Genomic DNA, 17,692 nt, shown 5'->3' on the forward strand with positions numbered 1-17,692 from the left:
CACCTTAGAGACTAACAAATTTATTAGAGCATAAGCTTTCGTGGGCTACAGCCCACTTCTGCGGATGCTGTAGCCCACGAAAGCTTATGCTCTAATAAATTTGTTAGTCTCTAAGGTGTCACAAGTACTCCTGTTCTTTTTGCGGATACAGACTAACACGGCTGCTACTCTGAAAAGTATCAGGAGGTAGCCGTGTTAGTCTGTATTCACAAAAACAACAAGGAGTCCGGTGGCACCTTAAAGACTAACAGATTTATTTGGGCATAAGCTTTCAAGGGTAAAAAAACCTCACTTCTTCAGATGCATGGAAGAAGTGAGGTTTTTTACCCACAAAAGCTTATGCCCAAATAAATCTGTTACCTTTTAAGGTGCCACCGGACTCCTTGTTGTTTTAATGCTCTATAGTATTTTTTTCAGAGCGATTCAGTTAGTTTAAGCAAGCAGCCCTTAGTGAATGAGCCCTCATGTCTAATTGTTTCCTTCTTTAAACAGGAATGAATATCGAACCCTTCGTCAAGCCATTATTGACATGGTCCTAGCAACAGAAATGACAAAGCACTTTGAGCATGTCAACAAATTTGTCAACAGCATTAATAAACCCTTGGCAGCACTAGAAGAAAATGGGGTAAGCAAAACAACAAATTCTCCTTTAATTAACAGGCAGACAAAAGGTGATTGAGGCACTCGAGCTACTGGTAACGGGATGTACCTAGACAGTATGGTGATTGGCCCACTGGAAATACAGAGAGAGTTTTTCACCTCTAAGTCACTGGTCTGAATGCACATAAGTTAGATCGGTCATCACAGTTTTGCAGATTAATGGGACTAATTTGGACATCTCTTACACTGCAATGTGGTGATGTTTTCCCAAAGCCAGCAGTATGTTTGGGACTCATTAACTCATCAGAGTACTTATGGGAAACAGATTTTCTTGTTAAAAATGGGATGATTCCAGAAAAACTGAATGGGTGGTAATCCAAACACCTTTTGGCTACTAACATTTGATGACTGTGTAGTAACCTTTATGACAGCGGTTCTCAACTGGGGGTCTGCGCCCCCCTGGGGGTCCATGAGCTCTTTCAGGGGGGCTGTGGAGCCCCGCCACTGAAACCTGGTGCCCCAAGCCCTCCCACTGAAACCTGGTGCCCCGAGCCCCGGCGCTGAAGCCGGCACCCACCCTTACCCAGCCGGGAGAGGCGCGGGGCCGAAACCGGTGACCCCTGCCCCAGCCAGGAGCAGTGTGGGGCTGTAGGCGGATCCCTCCCAAGCACACAAAGCTGGGAGCAACGTGGGGCTGAAGCCAACAACCCTCCCTTCCCCAAGTTAGAAGTAGCAGGGGGCTGAACCCCAGCGCCGCACCCCTCCTTCCCCCCACTGAAGCTGGGAGCTGCATTGGGAGCCCCCTGGCAGGGCCGGCTCCAGCATTTCTGCCGCCCCAAGCAAAAAAAAAAAAAAAAAAAAGTCGCGATCGGCGGCAGCAGTTCAGCGGCAGGTCCTTTGCTCATAGAGGGAGTGAGGGACCTGCCACCCCCGAATTGCCGCAGGTGCCGCCCCTCTCCCTTGGCCGCCCCAAGCACCTGCTTGTTAAGCTGGTGCCTGGAGCCGGCCCTGCCCCCTGCCCGTACACAGCCCCTAGTTACCCTGTGCCTGCACTCTGAGCTACCCCCTTGCCCAGGCATCAGTGTTGCCCCCACACAGCCCCTAGCTACCCCCTCCCTGCACCCTGAGCTACTCCCTTCACTTCACACAGCCCCTATCTACCACCTCCCTGCACCCTGAGCGGTTTTCAAACTTTTTGAACTGAGCCCCCCCGCTTTGAGTTATATTTTTTAATTGCGTCCCCTCATAGCCCAGACAGGCTGGGTGGCCTCCTGAGTGAATCAGCGGGTGGAGGTGGTACTACCTCCCTGGACCCTGCTGTGCAGAGCTGGCTCGAGCCCCTCCAGCACTTGCTCCCCGCCCCCCCCCCCCAAATAGAAGTAAAATTATGTCTATGCCCAAGGATCCCCACACACACACACACCCGGCCTGGAGCCCCGCACTCTTCCCCTCCCCACCCCCACCGGGCCCTGGCGTTTTTATAGCATGTTGAGGCAGGGCTCAGCAAGAACAAGGTTGGAACCCTGCTCTATGAGATATAGTGGGGGTCTCTCTCCAGCACCCAGAGGAGATGGCAAGTGTCCCTTCTGGAAACCCATCATCACAGTTGGCAGTGACTGGTATCACTGTTGGCCTTTCCTGCAAAGGGGCCAAGGACCAGGGCCAGATTCCCCATTAGGCACAGTAGGCATGTGCCTAGGGGCGCTGGCATTCTAGGGGAGCCTAAAAATTCAAATTTTGCTGCTCCTGGGACCCAGCAAGGGGCGCAGCCTGCTGAGGAGGAGATGTTCCTACGCAGCCCTGCTGGAGCGCTCCTCACTCAGCCTGGCGGACAGAGTCACCTTCCAGTGGGGCCAATGAGCATGACAGCGGTTCTCAACTGGGGGTCTGCAACGGAGGGCATGACTTGGGAGAGTGGGTCTCTGGGGGTTGTTGTGGGGGGCTCTGGGCAGTGAAGGGGGGCACTGGGCAGTGGGGGGGGGGGTCTGTGTGGGGCACTAGGAAGTTGTAGTGGGGCTGTGTGAGGGTGCTGGGCAGTTGGGGGTTCTGTGGGCAGCGTAGCACCTAAAAGTTAAAAGTGGCAGGATACCCCTGCTGCCCACGGAGGTTAGGAGCTCCGAGACGCTGTGGGCGGTGGTGGCCCCCAGAGCTCCGAGTTGCCGTGGGCACTAAGGTAACCCCGCAGCTCCCGTTGGTGGCATCCTGCAGCTCGGAGCTGCTGCAGGCGGCGTGGTGGGGCTCTGAGCTCCTGCACCTAGGGGCGCCCAAGATGTAAATCTGGCCCTGCCAAGGACTGAGTGGGAACAGAGACTGAATTACATCCTTAGAGTTGGATGCTCAGGGTCAGGATGTGAGCCCATTGTGGGGATGTGTATACTGAGCTGACCACGTGGCACGTGCTCTGTTAACAAAAGACAGCAGTTTTCAGTGCTGTCAGTCTGGCAGCAGTTGAGTCTTTTAAAGATTTTTTTAAGACAGTGGGCAGAAGATATGATTGTGGCATTCAGTATCATATAGGCACAATCAGTAGCCAACTGGAATCCTGTGGACTCTACAAAATTGCCTGTTAGGAAATCGTTCTTTAAAAAACAAAAACAAACAAACCAGTTTGAATAACAGCTGCAGCTAGCATTTCTGTTGCCAGGGTAAGTGGAGTGCAATTTTGTTGGAATGGTTTCTGCAAAGAGAAGAGTTTCAAAAGCTGTTATATCAAAGTTTATACCCCAACAGCACTGCTGGCAAAGCCCCATTACAGTAGCTGAAATGATTTTAAAAGTGTTTTCCTGATGTAGTCAGAGCAGTTTTTTGTAAAGCTGTAGCTGTGAACTCTGTGTTGAACGGTGGGGGCAGTGCTTCTGTGGCATAAGAGATTAGGGGAGACGCAGGTCTGGTATTCACCCATATTCTGCCTGTGCAGTCATGCTCTCTCTCAAGGTGTTTGAAGCAAGGGGGACGAGAACAAGCTTTTGTCCAGTAGGAGTTAGCTCTGCTCTTGGCATCCTAATGATGCAAATGGAACTGGGTGAATTTTTAGTGTGAAGCCAAAGTCTCCTTAGGATACTGCTGTCCTGAATAAAGCAGGAAAAAGCTGGTAAATCGGTATTGTTCCCAGCAAGCTTACTCCGATCAATGTATCAGGGGGTAGCCGGGTCAGTCTGGATCTGTAAAAAGCAACAGAGAGTCCTGTGGCACCTTTAAGACTAACAGATGTCTGTTAGTCTTAAAGGTGCCACAGGACTCTCTGTTGCTTTTTCCGATCAGTGGTGGGCTTGATCCATTTCCCACTGAAGTCGCAGAAAGACTCCTGTTGATTTCAGTGGGCACTGGATCAGGCCTTATGTACTTAACAAGTTAACTGTCCATGAGCCATGGTGTATCAAGATGCCTGTCTCCTGCTACCAGACCCAAGAGGAGAACAAAACTACCTCACAGATGTATCTCAAGGGGGCCAAGTTCACATAATTTTGTGTGTTTAGTTTGATCATTTCAGTAACTAAATATTTTGTAATATGGCTGCTTCTATGGATATATCACACACACAAAGTGCATTAGAAGAACATTATTAAGGTTGCAAAGTCAAGCATTCAAAAGTTAGGAACTGCCAGAATGCCATGATATGTACAACCTGAATTTACACATGCTACCCTTTTATGCTGTGATACGGTCTTTATTTACATGATCACATACTGGTGTGGTTTTTTTTTTTTCATCCAATCAGTGTTCCTCCACCACTTGGCTCCTGGTCCTAGACTCTTTGCCCAGCCAGTCCCAATTCTCCTCTCCCCCCACATCCTGTCTCCTCATAAGATTTATCTTCCCTCCCTGCCTACTTCTTTTCACTCACTCACTGGTTCTGAGTCCCAGGGCTTGGCTACACTTGCGAGTTAGAGCGCATTAAAACAGCCCTGGGCTCCCTAGCTCACTACCCATCCACACTGGCAATGCATGTAGAGCGCGCTCTGACTCCAGGGCTCCTGGTACTCCACCTTGGCGAGAAGATTAACAGTTGGTGCGCATTGGCTGGAACGCCCGGGCATCAGTGTGAACAAGGTTTTGCATTAGTGCGCTCTGATCAGCCTCCAGAAACATCCCATAATCCCCTTAAGTCAAGTGGCCACTCTTGTCATTGTTTTGGAATCACTGCAGGCATGCCGATATGCCCTTTGAAAGCTCCATTTCTTACAGCCAGCATGCCTATCTGCTCCGAGACAAAGCAACCATTACTGTGGAATGCTGTGAGAGAGAGAGAGAGAGAGGCGGGGGTGGGGGGGAGTCTGTTGCTGTCTGAACTTACAAGACAGCATGCTGACATGCTCTCAGCCCCCAAAAACCCACTCTCTCTCCTCCCACATACACACAACACACTCCCTGTCACACTCCACTCCACGCCTCCCATTTGAAAAGCACCTTGCAGCCACTTGCATGCTGGGGTAGCTACCACAATGCACTGCTCTCTGTGGCCATTGCAAGAGCTGCTAACATGGCTACACCAGTGCGCTGTCAGTGTGGACAGATTGTAGCTCTTTCCCTTCTGCGCTCTACATCTGCAAGTGTAGCCACGCCCCCAGTCTCCTTGCCCAACCAGTTCCAATGTCCTTTGCCCTCCTGTAGCTCCCAGTCCCACTCTCCTTGTTAAGCGAGTCCCAGTCTCCCCCATGAACTCCCCGTCCCAGTTTCCCTGCAGTCCCAAGCACAAACACCCTCGATCTTGTCCCAGCATAACCCTCCTACCCCATCCCAGATCTGGCTCTTGTCCACTCTGCATTTGAATCATGCAGCTTTCTCCTCCGCACAGCCCCGCAGGGGTGAGGAGTGGGGGTGGCATTGATAGCAGTGGAGAGGCAGGCTCCCTGCTGTCAGTTCTGGACTTGGACTTGGCATGGCCCAGAGCAGCCAGGAACTTCAATTACAAGGAATGACCTGCTCAACCCCAGGCTGGAGCAAGAACAGAGTAGATGGAATCTTTGAGCAATTAAGCTGTGAAGCGCTAGCAAGTCTCTATTGAGCTTGTGCGAACTGTGATTTTTTTCAAATGCTTGCAACTTGGCCAAATTTGGGTGGATCTTCACAGGGACAGCAAAGGCATATCCTTGACTTAAAGGCCACCTCCTGCCGAATTTCAAATCCCTGCTCCAAAGCATGGGGGCCCTAGAGCTTCTCAAAGAAAAGGTTGCCAGAATTTTTGAATATTGGCAAAACCAACATTTTTTCCTTTACCTTGTTTTTAGAAATGGCTAAGATCTTACAAAACATTTCAGCCTGAAGTATACACCAGCTAGGAAATATTTCAGACCAAACGATTAAAGTTTGGCAAAGTTACAAGCAAGTGAAAACACAGGGTCTTACAATAGATCAGGGGTCGGCAACCTTTCAGAAGTGGTGTGCCGAATCTTCATTTATTCACTCTAATTTAAGTTTTCGTGTGCCAGTAATACATTTTAATGTTTTTAGAAGGTCTCTTTCTATAAGTCTATAATATATAACTAAACTATTGTTGTATGTAAAATAAATCAGGCTTTTAAAATGTTCAAGAAGCTTCATTTAAAATTAGATTAAAATGCAGAGCCCCCTGGACCGGTGACCAGGACCTGGGCAGTGTGAGCCACTGACAATCAGCTCGCGTGCCGCCTTTGGCACATGTGCCATAGGTTGCCTACACCTGCAATAGATAGTGTCTGGCAATCTTAATAATGGGAAGCAGTACCAGCCCAGGCTAAAATTATATTTTTAAACTATCAAACGGTCTCGCTTTCATTTTGCCTTTTTTGTAATTTTAGTAATTTATGTTTTTGACAAATTATATTTTACTTAAGAACTACAGTAAGAAATAATCAAACTCTCTTTAATTGTTTTATTGGGAAAATGCTGATAGATATTTTAATGGACATATATGGCCAGTAAAACCAAAAGAGAATTTTTAGGCTAAAAACCAATCTATTCAATTCCAGGAATTTAATGACCATGAAAAAATAACTTTCATAGACTTTACGGCCAGAAGGGACCATCGTGATCATCTAGTGTGAGTTCTTGCACATTGCAGGCCAGAGAAACTCGCCCACCCACTCCTGTAATAGACCCAGAACCTCTGGCAGAATTACAGAAGTCAAAACAGTCAAAACCTTTGATAAAAGAAGCATCAAGCTGCAAAACACAGTTCTGCAAATTATTGTACAGCACAGACTTGATACTGAATATTATTTTGTTCCTCCAATAAAAGGGGTTGTTAACATGTTTTGGGTAATTGCAGAGTATTTTTGGATAATAAAGGTAATTATAGTAAGTGCTTGGAACATAGGGATCCTTTTGACACTACAAATAAAAAGATAAAGAATTTTTAAAATAATAACACAACCCCCAAGTGGATGTTAAATAAACACCTGTGAAATATAAGCCAGACCCTTTAGCTGTTAGGCTACACAACGTCCAGGTGTTAAATTAGCTTAGCATCCATGAATGCAACAGAAATGTAATGAGGTTAAGGGCTAGTCTGAGGCTTTCAAGCTGCTCTGAGAAAGGGAAGTGTAGCGCACAGCTGCATGGTCCCGGGAGCAGACCAGAGTACAAACGGACTCGACTGTCACAATTCCTCCCGGGCTGCTGGTCCTTTGCTCTGAGGAGGAGTATAGTACTTCACAGGTTGCTCCTTCCTGTGAGCCTCACCGGACAGCAGGGAGGGCAGAACTAAAGCTCCGCTTCACTCACTGCTTCTGCAGCGACAGTCCCAGTCTGAGCCGGGAAGAAAGTTCTCTGGGTTGGGGGAAGGGGCTTACAATATCACACTCCTCTGTGAGATCAAATGGCAGCAGTGACAAGCCCTACACACATACAGGTTAGACTGGAGTCAAACCAAGTCTAAATGCTGCCCTGGCTTACATCCTGTGCAGCCCCATTGATTTCAGGGGCAAAACCTGTGCCAAAGGGTCTGGTCTCGTTCCTAGCAGTTTGACCTGCTGCGTGCACATTTTCTGGAGAAAAATAGCGCTTAATTTGCTGTTTGACTTAAATAATCAAATCAAAGTGTTTCCCTCATTTGAGCTGAGTATTTCTCCAAACTGCGGACTCCTGTAAAAATGTTTATGATGTTTGAGAAGGTAAAACCACTAATTTGCAGGGCTTGTTATTGGCAGGACACTACACGCCAGCAGATCTTCCCTCGAGTTTGGTCCTGTATTTGGTAGCAATTCTCTGAGCTTGGCTTTGGATCACAGCTGTGACTCAACGGAGTGTTTGTTGGCAAGCTGCCATCTGTTTGTTCCATATGGGACAATTCCCCTTTTTTAGTCCTTTCTGTACATATTTGTTCAAAGGGCCATGATGAGAAGTTGTTAGGTTTGCTCCTTGTCTTCTTTTGTGTCATAAACTGACAGAATCCATCCCAGCTCCAGCATCCTTTATCTTCCGATATCCCAGCTCCAGCATCCTTTATCCTCCGATTTCCCTTCATGATGTCACCTAAGCTTGTGACAGGAAGCCTAGATCTGGCCTGCAGAGACACCTCTGTGCTCTCAGCAGGACGCTGGAACTAAGCTCTGTTAGCAGAATCTATTCCCAAGACAGCCGCATCCTCTGAGTAGAACCATAGCTTTGGTTTGGACAGGTTCCAGATCACAGAAGCAAAAGTCCTTTCTCAGCTCCTGGAGATGTACCTATTGATCTCTGCTGTCATTTACTGAATGATCTCTAATCATTTTCAGCAGTTAAAAATTTTTTTTAAAGCACCAGTGTCTAATTTGGTTTTGCTGTGGTTTATCAGTGTGGCCCTGCAGGAAGAACTTTCTTCCCTGTAATTAACAATGTGCACTAGTAAAAGCTCAGAACAGTGGGAAATTGAGATTCCACCCTGGCTGACCTCAATGTGGTGTTTACTTTTGTGCAATGGAGTGTGGAATTCTGCCTAGTTGGTACCTCTTGTACAAATAGATGTAGGAGCTGGCTGCATTATTAGTGTTGTAATTGTCAGGATTACCATAATGCTAGAAGGCCCAGGAGTGGACCAGAACCCCATTGTGCTAGGCACTGTGCAAACATAGAACAAAAGATGGTCCCTGCTCCAGAGAGCTTACAATCGAAATATAAGGTAAGAGATAACAGATGGATGCAGATAGACAGGGAAGAACAAGGAAACAATATTGGTCAGAATGATAGGCTATGGTCTTAGCACACTAGCAGCCTAACCATTGTCAAGTTTTTTGGTAGGCATCTCAGCAAAGGAGAAAATTAAAAAGGGACGTGTAGGAAGATGTGCTACCATGCTTCACATCTGCATTCCTCACAAAGGGCCTCATCCAGCTCCAACTGAAGTCAATGGCAGTTTTTCCACTCACTTCAGCAGGGGTTGGAGTGGGCCCAAAGTACAGTTAGGTCAGTGAAGGAACAGCTGAAATGACTACTCCATATGCAGTAGCCACACTTTGTGTTTAAAGATCAATGGAGATCAAATGAGGGCAAGGTACAAAATTAGGGAAACAGAACAAAAGCTTGTTTCTTGGGAGACATGTTGGACAAGTGAAGATGACTCTGGTCTGGGAACTAAGAGAGCTGGGTTCTATTCTCAGCTCTGCTACTGACCTGCTGTGTCACCTTGGGCAAGTCACTTCACCTTTCCGAGCCTTAATTTCCCCAGCTATCAATGGGAAATGCTGTGACTTCCCTTCCTTTGTGAAGCACTTGGAGATTTATACATGGGAAGTGATAGCTAAATGTTAAATATTATTATTATTGGCGGCACCACATTTTAATCCATTATCCAGAGCTAACCCAGGGTACATCTACACTGCAAAAAATAATAAAGACCCACAGCAGTGAGTCTCAGAGCCTGAGTTAACTGACAAGGATTAGCGTTACAGGGCTAAAAATAGCAGTGTAGACATTCGGGCTCCAGCCTGGATGTCTACGCTGCTCTTTTTAGCCCAGCAGCGCCAGCCCAAGTCAGTTGACCTGGGCTCTGAGATTCAGTGCTGCGGGTATTTTTTTTTTGCAGTGTAGTCATACCACCAGGCAACAGCTCAAGCTATGCTGCACTCTGTTGGGTGGATTTTTAGGCATCTCAGCCTTGATTCCCTACCCCTAGAAACAATTTTAATCAGAGCTCCATAGTAAAGGTAGCTTCGGCCCCAGCTCGTAAAAGGCCGACCCAATCTTGCAGCTCTCAACTGTGTGAACTGTCCCACTGGACAGAAACGTACATAGTGCAGGCTGGGGTCCATATTCTAAACAAGTGTCCCTTCACCACTCTCCGTAACTGCATAGGATAAAGCTAATCAAATGCAGGGGGTTTTTAATGAATTTATCTGATAGTGATGAAATCCAAAAAACAGATAATTTGCATTATAAGCCAAGTAAGCCAGGCACCGTAGGGACAGGGAGGATGGAAAACCAGGTACATGGGATGGGAAGAGGGAGCTGGCCCTGGGAGCAGTACTGCTGTCACAGTAGTTTTTACTCATGATAATGAGACCTGCTACCACTGACCGGGCATGCATCTAGTCCCAGCCTTTTCCTAAACAGTTGATGGCTCCACTGCTAACATGTAACTCAGTGTGTTTTTGTGGTTTTTTTTTCAATTATCATCTTAATCCTGCAATGGAAAAATTATATACATCTGTCTATGTAGTTACATGGCCTTTGTACTATCTGCACATTAATGAATTTATCCTCACAGCACTCCTGAGATGGGAATGGAGCCACAGAGAGACTCAGTGACTTACCCAAGCTCACACACTAGGTCTGTGACAGCGCCAGGAATGGACCCTAGAGCTCCAGAGTCCCAATCCAGTGCCTTAACCACACAACCATCCTTCCTCTTGATTTGATGCATTTGAGCACCTGGAATTGTCTTCAGTGAAGCATGCAAGGAATGCAGGACTGGGTCCCTGCGGGATACACTGGAAACATTCCCGAAGTAGAAAATGTTTTAATGTCTGTTTACAGAAAATGCTGATTTGTTGTTTTTAATTTTGAAATGTTGCAGAGTAATAATGGTGATGGAGATTCAGTCAAAAACGTTCTCACGTCTCCTGAAAATCGCATACTTATCAAACGTATGTTGATAAAGTGCGCTGACATTTCCAATCCATGCAGACCCCTAGAGCAGTGCATTGAATGGGCCGGTCGCATCTCTGAGGAGTACTTTGCACAGGTAAGATAGCTGGAGAAGACTAAAAATTCTACCTGAGCACTTCTTTTGACAGGATGGGAGGAATCAGCAAACAGACTCTACTTATATCCAAACAAGATCTTAAGGCTACACTATTAATTTGTTTATATTTTATATTAGTTGCTCATCACCAATATACATTAATGCAGGGCCCAGTATCTGTGAACATATGGAAGCTGGCTGCCCTGCAGTGTAATCTGAAAAAAATTAAGTTTCTAGATTGTTCAATTTGCAATTTGTTTTGCCTAAAAATGCACTCCATTCACGGCCTTCACGTGGAAGAAAAGGGCCTTATGCATAGCTCTCTCTCATGGATATGATGATAGAATACTAGTGTTAGTGAGGGAGCACATAAGGAGACAGCAAGGAATAAAGTCATGTTGGAGCAAGCCCCTAGGAGGCTGAGGTTTCGGTGGGGATTGCCTGGTCTTCTACCATTACAGATCATGGCCAGATTCTGAATTGAGGCCTGTATTCCTCAGAAGTAAAAGAAATGTTTTGTAAGATATTTTCCTGCCTTCTGGTAAGTTTGAAACTCCGTTTCTGGTGGAGATTGGCAATTATGGAGCATCTTTAGCTCCAAAACAGTCATAGCTTTAAAAAAAGTTTCAAAGTGCCACAAAACTAGCTTTGTTTGTAGATCTGGAAGGTGGTAAAGGTGTCACTTTCGGGGGAGGGATAGCTCAGTGGTTTGAGCAGTGGTTTGCTAAACGCAGGGTTGTGAGCTCAATCCTTGAGGGGGCCACTTAGGGATCTGGGGCAAAAATCAGTACTTGGTCCTGCTAGTGAAGGCAGGGGGCTGAACTCGATGACCTTTCAGGGTCCCTTCCAGTTCTATGAGATAGGTATATCTCCATATATTAATTGAGCCAATAGGGAGCAGTGTTCTATTGCTCCTGAACATATACATGATTAGATCAAGTCTGTTCACACTAAGTCACTCCTTTTATTAAGCATCTGCATGCACCAGTTGGTGGCCAACAGTCTGCTGCTAGTGTGAGTTCACTGGTATAACGTGTCAGCCAAATAATCACAAAATCTTTTCTTTGCAGACTGATGAAGAAAAGAGACAGAGTTTACCTGTGGTGATGCCTGTTTTTGACAGAAATACTTGTAGCATCCCCAAATCCCAAATATCCTTCATTGATTACTTCATCACGGATATGTTTGATGCATGGGATGGTAAGCAAGATTCTACAATATATTTCATATCATAAGCCTTTTAGGGTACTATGAGATAAAAGTGCTGCATTGTGACTCCAAATGAAAAAAAATATGGAAATTTGCTACATTTCAAGTAAACCCGATAGCTTAATTAATGCTAACATGTATTTTAACATTCCTATGAATAATTCTTATGACTTCATTTAATAGATGAACTTCAGGCAAAATTTAGTTTCTTCTCAGTTATTAAATGACTAGCTACCTTTCCATAAAGGAACAAGGCATGTTAAGTGCGCTCACTTTGTTACCACACTATGCATATTCACCTGGCCCACATATTTTTAATTATTTTTTAACAATTTTCTAATGCTTGAAAATGCTATAGAAAAACAGGTTGAATTTCTTTTGAGAACTGTTTACAGTATATCAACCATTTCTTCTCCATTGCTGTCATTAGTGATTACAAGTAGTCAGAATTGTGACACACTCATAAATGGCAAATCAGCTGTGCACGTAACTGGAATTTTATCAAGCATAATAGTTACAGTGACAGTATCTAGGTCCTTGATAGAAAACTGGTGCTTTCCTGATTGCAATACAATTGCTAAATATATTTATAGTATTCTTGTAACTCTCCTGGGAAGATGTAGAAGACAAGAACCATTTCAAGTATCAGTATAACAGATATAAACCATCCCACTTAATACAGTTCCTCCCATATTTCAAATTAGATTTAAGCAAGTAGAATCATGGAACCATTTCAGTTCCGCTGGCTAACTACATTGTGTCCTTTCTTTCCTAGCATTTGCAGACCTACCAAATTTGATGCAGCATCTGGACAATAACTTTAAATATTGGAAAGGTCTCGATGACAAGAAGCTACGGAGCCTTCGACCACCACCTGAATAGCAATTAGGCCACAGTGTGTAACTTACCTGTCCAGATGCATATTTACTCAAGCTCACTTTTGTTCATGTGATTTCAAATTAGTTTTGATCCCTTCAGTATTACAGTAAGGCTAACCCATGTGCTTGTGAACCTTTCACATTCAAGAGAACATGAGGTCAGCAGCTGACTCCTGCAAACTGCCGTGTATGGACTCAAATGAAGTGAACTTATCAGCTGAATTACACTGGATTGCTGCAGTACCTGTACTGAAGAGGGTCTATTCGTGAACATATTTTTGCATTATCTTCATACCAGTATGTGAAGCTTGAAGATATCCTCACGAAAAGGGGTGTCCTATAGAAGATTTTGCTTAGTCCTCAAATCTGCAAGTGAAGGAGGAGTATCTGTTAATAGTGACTCACAGCTTTTATGAGAAAGCTCCTTGCTTTTTATAAGCACTTAAGAACAGTTACAAATACCAGTCGGACATTTAAAATGCAACTCTTCATGAAGGAGTTTTTGATCTATGAAAAATAGATGTACTCTATTTTTTCACATCACAGAAGGTGCAATCATTCACTTCTGAGCACTACTGAAAGTGAGTTCTCTTAAAGAAATTTAGTAGCAAATGTAAAAAATAACACAAGAATTTTTGAAGTTGATCGTTAGCATCTATTATTAAAATATGTTTTATTTATTTTGTTAGATGTTCAATATTTTCTATGAATTTATAAATACTTAAAAGCCAAAGCCAACTTTAGATGCATTACAAATTTACATGATTCATACTCATCAATATACATTTAATTGATGTACAGACCGTTTATTTTCATAATGCAAATACAAAATACTATACAATGACACGTTTTTATTGCACTGTAAGGATAGATGTGTATGTTTAAATATTGTCTGATTTTATGTTAATTAAAATAAGTTTTATTAAAAGGTCTCACTGGAGAGTAGTAAAATAAACAAGAAATGCATACTGTATAAGCACCAGAACTCCAGCAGTTCTCTCTCACTCCCTACTGGTGACCACAAGATCTTCCCAAGGTTGCTACTCTTGGTAAAAAAATAATAATAATAATAACTTGGGATGTTCATTTTTTTTCTTCCCTGTAATTTTATAATTAAATTCCCTATCAAAAGTCTGCCTTATTTTATACAGTATTTCTACAAAGCATTCCACAGCATAGATGGGGGGGGGGGGTAAAACAAAATATTTAATGAATTTCAACATTTTATAGCCAATGTATTTTCCTCTTCAGTGGAAAAAAAAAGAAAATCTTTAACTCCAGAAGTTTGTAAAGGTTGTATACCTTCACCATTTGAATGAAACATTCACAGCAAACACCAGAAAATAATAAAATGTATATTTTAAGAAGTGTCAAAGTTCTAGCAATTTTATTTGAAACATTTTCTTTCTTTCTTTTTTTTAATTTACACACTATCAGATAGATATGTGAAATTAAACAATTTCTTTTAAAAGTATCACTTGCTGGGTTTTTATTTGTGTTTTGTTTTGTTTTTGGCTTGCCAGCTAGAGTCAGAACTTGTCATTGAGAGCTGTGAGTCTGAGCTGTGCCCGTCACAGCTTTCTGAGAACTCATGTTGTGCACATTAGTTGCTGTGCCCCTATAGAGAACAGATCGTCCCCTGTTCTGGGTGCTCACTTGGGCAATCGAAAACCCAGGTTCAATTCTGGTAGAGTTTGTTTTGAATGACTGAAGGTGACATGGAGCTGTCTGCTGAGATGCTATGAGCAATAAAGCTAGTGTGATATCAGTGTGTTGTAGTGTAGCTATTATCTGTGAAAGCAAGGGTGAGGTGTTGAATATGCCAAGGAGACAGCAGGACTTACAGCAATTTATGCCTAGGCAGACAGCCAAGCTTTGGTACCGGAATCAATACAGTCTGCAGTGGGCATGTAGCCCAAACCGGAAATGCTCAGTGTACACTTGTTCAGTCTGCGGGTGAGGGTGGCGGGGTGCCTTTTGGTCCTGATACTGGATATAGGCTCTATTGCTAAATGGCTGTTGCTGTTGATGGTTGGTTTAAGATGCTGTAGTTGCCTATTTCAAGCGAGGAAGGGTAACAGGTGGGTAGAATTGGCCTGAAACACTCCATTAGCAGGTGTTCATCTGGCAGGAAAGGGTTAATCAGGTTCTGCTGACTCAGGCAGCTTCTACCCTGCCAGAGGTAATGGAGGCAGGAGTGATGCTGGAGAGCGTGGGCTGAGCAGTCCAGAGGGTGGCATCCGGGGAGCAGCCAGCCCTGAGAGGGAGGGATTTGAGCTGAATTTTGTTACATTACTGGTGACTTTGTGTTTTAGTTACTACAATCACTGCCCAGGGAGGGGGTGAGATTTGACCCTGCCCACGGGGTGGGTGGCCTCTATTTTGGAACAGGTTGGGAAAGACTCCTGCTCACATATGCTTTTGAGGTGGGATATTTTGAGCTGCAGAGAAGTATAAAGGGGGGATCTGGCTCATCGCTCCAACCACATCACGCACCCCTTTGTGTCTTGCCGTGCCCACCCACCCACCCGCCCCCCCATCGAACACAAACTCCTGGTCTTTGCCTTTAAGGCCCTTTGCCAGTTAGCTCCATTCTACCTAAGACATATTAACTTATTGAGCCATTTTCCCTGATGGCCCACATTCTCCTGTGCCATCCCACACACGTGAGGAAACCTCCCATCGACATTCATAGCGCCTTTACCTTGTTCTCTGTTAAATCCCACCTTAAAACCTGCCTTTGCTGTGATGCCTATAGGTCACTACCCTCAGGCACTGGCTAGGCCAGGGAATAGCTGTGACTTCTGCTCTGCTGTTAAACTCTGCATTATTGTCACGTCTTCCTCCTAGCCTACCCCTGCCTATGTGTGTTGTTCACCAGTGGCATGTGTAGATTGTGAGCTGTCTGGTGCAGGGATTGTCTTCTTTGTTATATGCTTGTACAGTGCCTAGTACCAGAAGGGCCCTGAATCTTGACTAAGGTTCCTAGATGCTAATAATAGTGTTGAGTGATTCCGGTCCTTGTAAAACTTGCTGATAATTCCATAATCTATTATGCAGTTTAAGGGACTGGGATGCTTCATGCAGAGGGATCAGGAGTTGTGCGTCTTATTTTGTCAGGAACCAAGACATCTGCAACCCCCGTTCACCATCCACTTTTGCATAGAGGGCCTGGAAGGGGAGATGGCTATTCAGCTGCTAGATAATTTGTTTTCCTGGTAATATTGCATCTTCTTTTTCATATAAAGGTTTCTTTTGCTTCTGTTGTGATTTGCTGTCAAATGCTGGCCAAGGCCCTCCCATTACAAAGGGGCTCATGTGGTGATTCAGCAAAAAGGTTCATGCTGACTACATTAACAAAAAGATTGATCATGGCTTCATCAGATCGTCTACAGTGGAAAGCATACAATGTGGAGGAAGTAATTGCAGTGTAATATCAAGAACAACACATGGGTCAACAGCATCTTAACATCTAAGGGTCAGTATTTCTTCATAAGCCTAGTTAAGGCACTGAGTTGTACTAATGTTTGGTAAAAGTGATTTGCTTTCCTGTTATAAATGTATGATGCATCATCACTGAAACCATCTGATCGATACATTTAATTCCCTGAAGTTCACACTGAGTCATTAACACCATTACCATCGTGTATGGAGCCATGCTAACCGGCCTACCGGACCAGACAGATTTACAGCCATATTTAATCTGACATAAAACAATCCTTCACAATCACTTAATGTGCAGCCACTGAATGCAGCTCTGTTCACTCCTTTTCCCATCTAAGACTTATTGTCACCGGGAGTAGATTACAGCTAAATGGGACCCACAGCCACCACTGTGTCTGACCCTCCCCTAAAACATCTTCCCACCCCAGGAGGCACCCACTGAATATAGTCTCCTTTCCTCACCAGCCTGGCAGCTCATGCCTTCCCTCCATCAACCCCAAAAGATTCTCTCTCCCTCTGTTTCTGCAGGACCCTCTCCTCTTTCCTCCTTAGCCTGACAGCCATCTCAGTCCTAAAGACCAGATTTCCAAAGCTTCCTTCAGTGCTGGGGATGCAGCTAGAGTGCTGCTGCACTCCAGCAATCCCCAGCTTCTGGAATGATCTCTTGGAGCCATATGTAGCTGGGCAAAACTTAGTGCCGTCCTGAGCCTGCTCTAAAGTTGTGCCAGGAGCCTCAGGATCAAAGAGATGCAAAAATAGCACAAAGCTGAATTTATCTACCACGCCCCACACTTCCTTTCAGAACGTGTGGCAAGAACAACTCAGCCAGACTCAAGAATTGAGGCCTATGAACTGAGACTATTTCTCTCTCTTTCGGCCCATTGCTGCAAGCTCTCTGCCCCTTCCCCGTTCAGCTTCCACCCAGGGATTTTCTCTCTTGTCTGCAGCTAAGTGATCAGGAAAGCCCAAGACCAGAGGAGAGGCCCTTAGGTATATTAGAAAAGTATAGATGACCCTAACTGATTCTGTTGCAGTTTTGTAAATGCAGGACAGAAGATAGTGATTGGTTAGCTCTGGAGGGGCACGGAGGAAAGTGGTGGTGGTGGTGGGTTTTTTTGTTTGTTTAATTAAAAAACCTTGATTCCAAAGGGGCCATGGGGCCAATTTTATTTTAATTTTAAAAAGAGTTGAGGTAAAATCAGCATCTTCGTAGTCTCAGCCTCTGTCTTTTTGGCATCTCCTTGTAGTGCTTCACTTTCCCCACTATCTCCATTTCTTTCTGGTTCTGCAGTTTAAGCCACATAATGCCAAACTCCTTTCACAAAGGGAGAAAACAATTAAATCCAGACGACTTTAACTTCAGTTCCATGCTAACAAACCGTATGTTCCTATCAGAAAACCAAAGCCAAACCTACTGTCCTGT

General features: G+C 44.7%; 1 protein-coding gene across 1 annotated transcript in view; it reads left to right on the forward strand.

Moving 5' to 3' along the window:
- Nucleotides 1-14,195, forward strand: part of PDE8A (phosphodiesterase 8A) — a gene marked incomplete in the record, with an annotated part of 176,073 nt that extends 161,878 nt beyond the window's left edge. Inside the window, 4 exon segments of the mRNA XM_034783206.1 lie at nucleotides 493-625; nucleotides 10,571-10,738; nucleotides 11,809-11,938; nucleotides 12,723-14,195. Coding sequence (XP_034639097.1) covers nucleotides 493-625; nucleotides 10,571-10,738; nucleotides 11,809-11,938; nucleotides 12,723-12,829 — 538 coding nt within the window.
- Nucleotides 14,196-17,692: the final 3,497 nt, after the last annotated feature.

The sequence above is a fragment of the Trachemys scripta genome, chromosome 10, assembly GCF_013100865.1.
Source record: "Trachemys scripta elegans isolate TJP31775 chromosome 10, CAS_Tse_1.0, whole genome shotgun sequence".
Taxonomy (NCBI): domain Eukaryota; kingdom Metazoa; phylum Chordata; order Testudines; family Emydidae; genus Trachemys; species Trachemys scripta.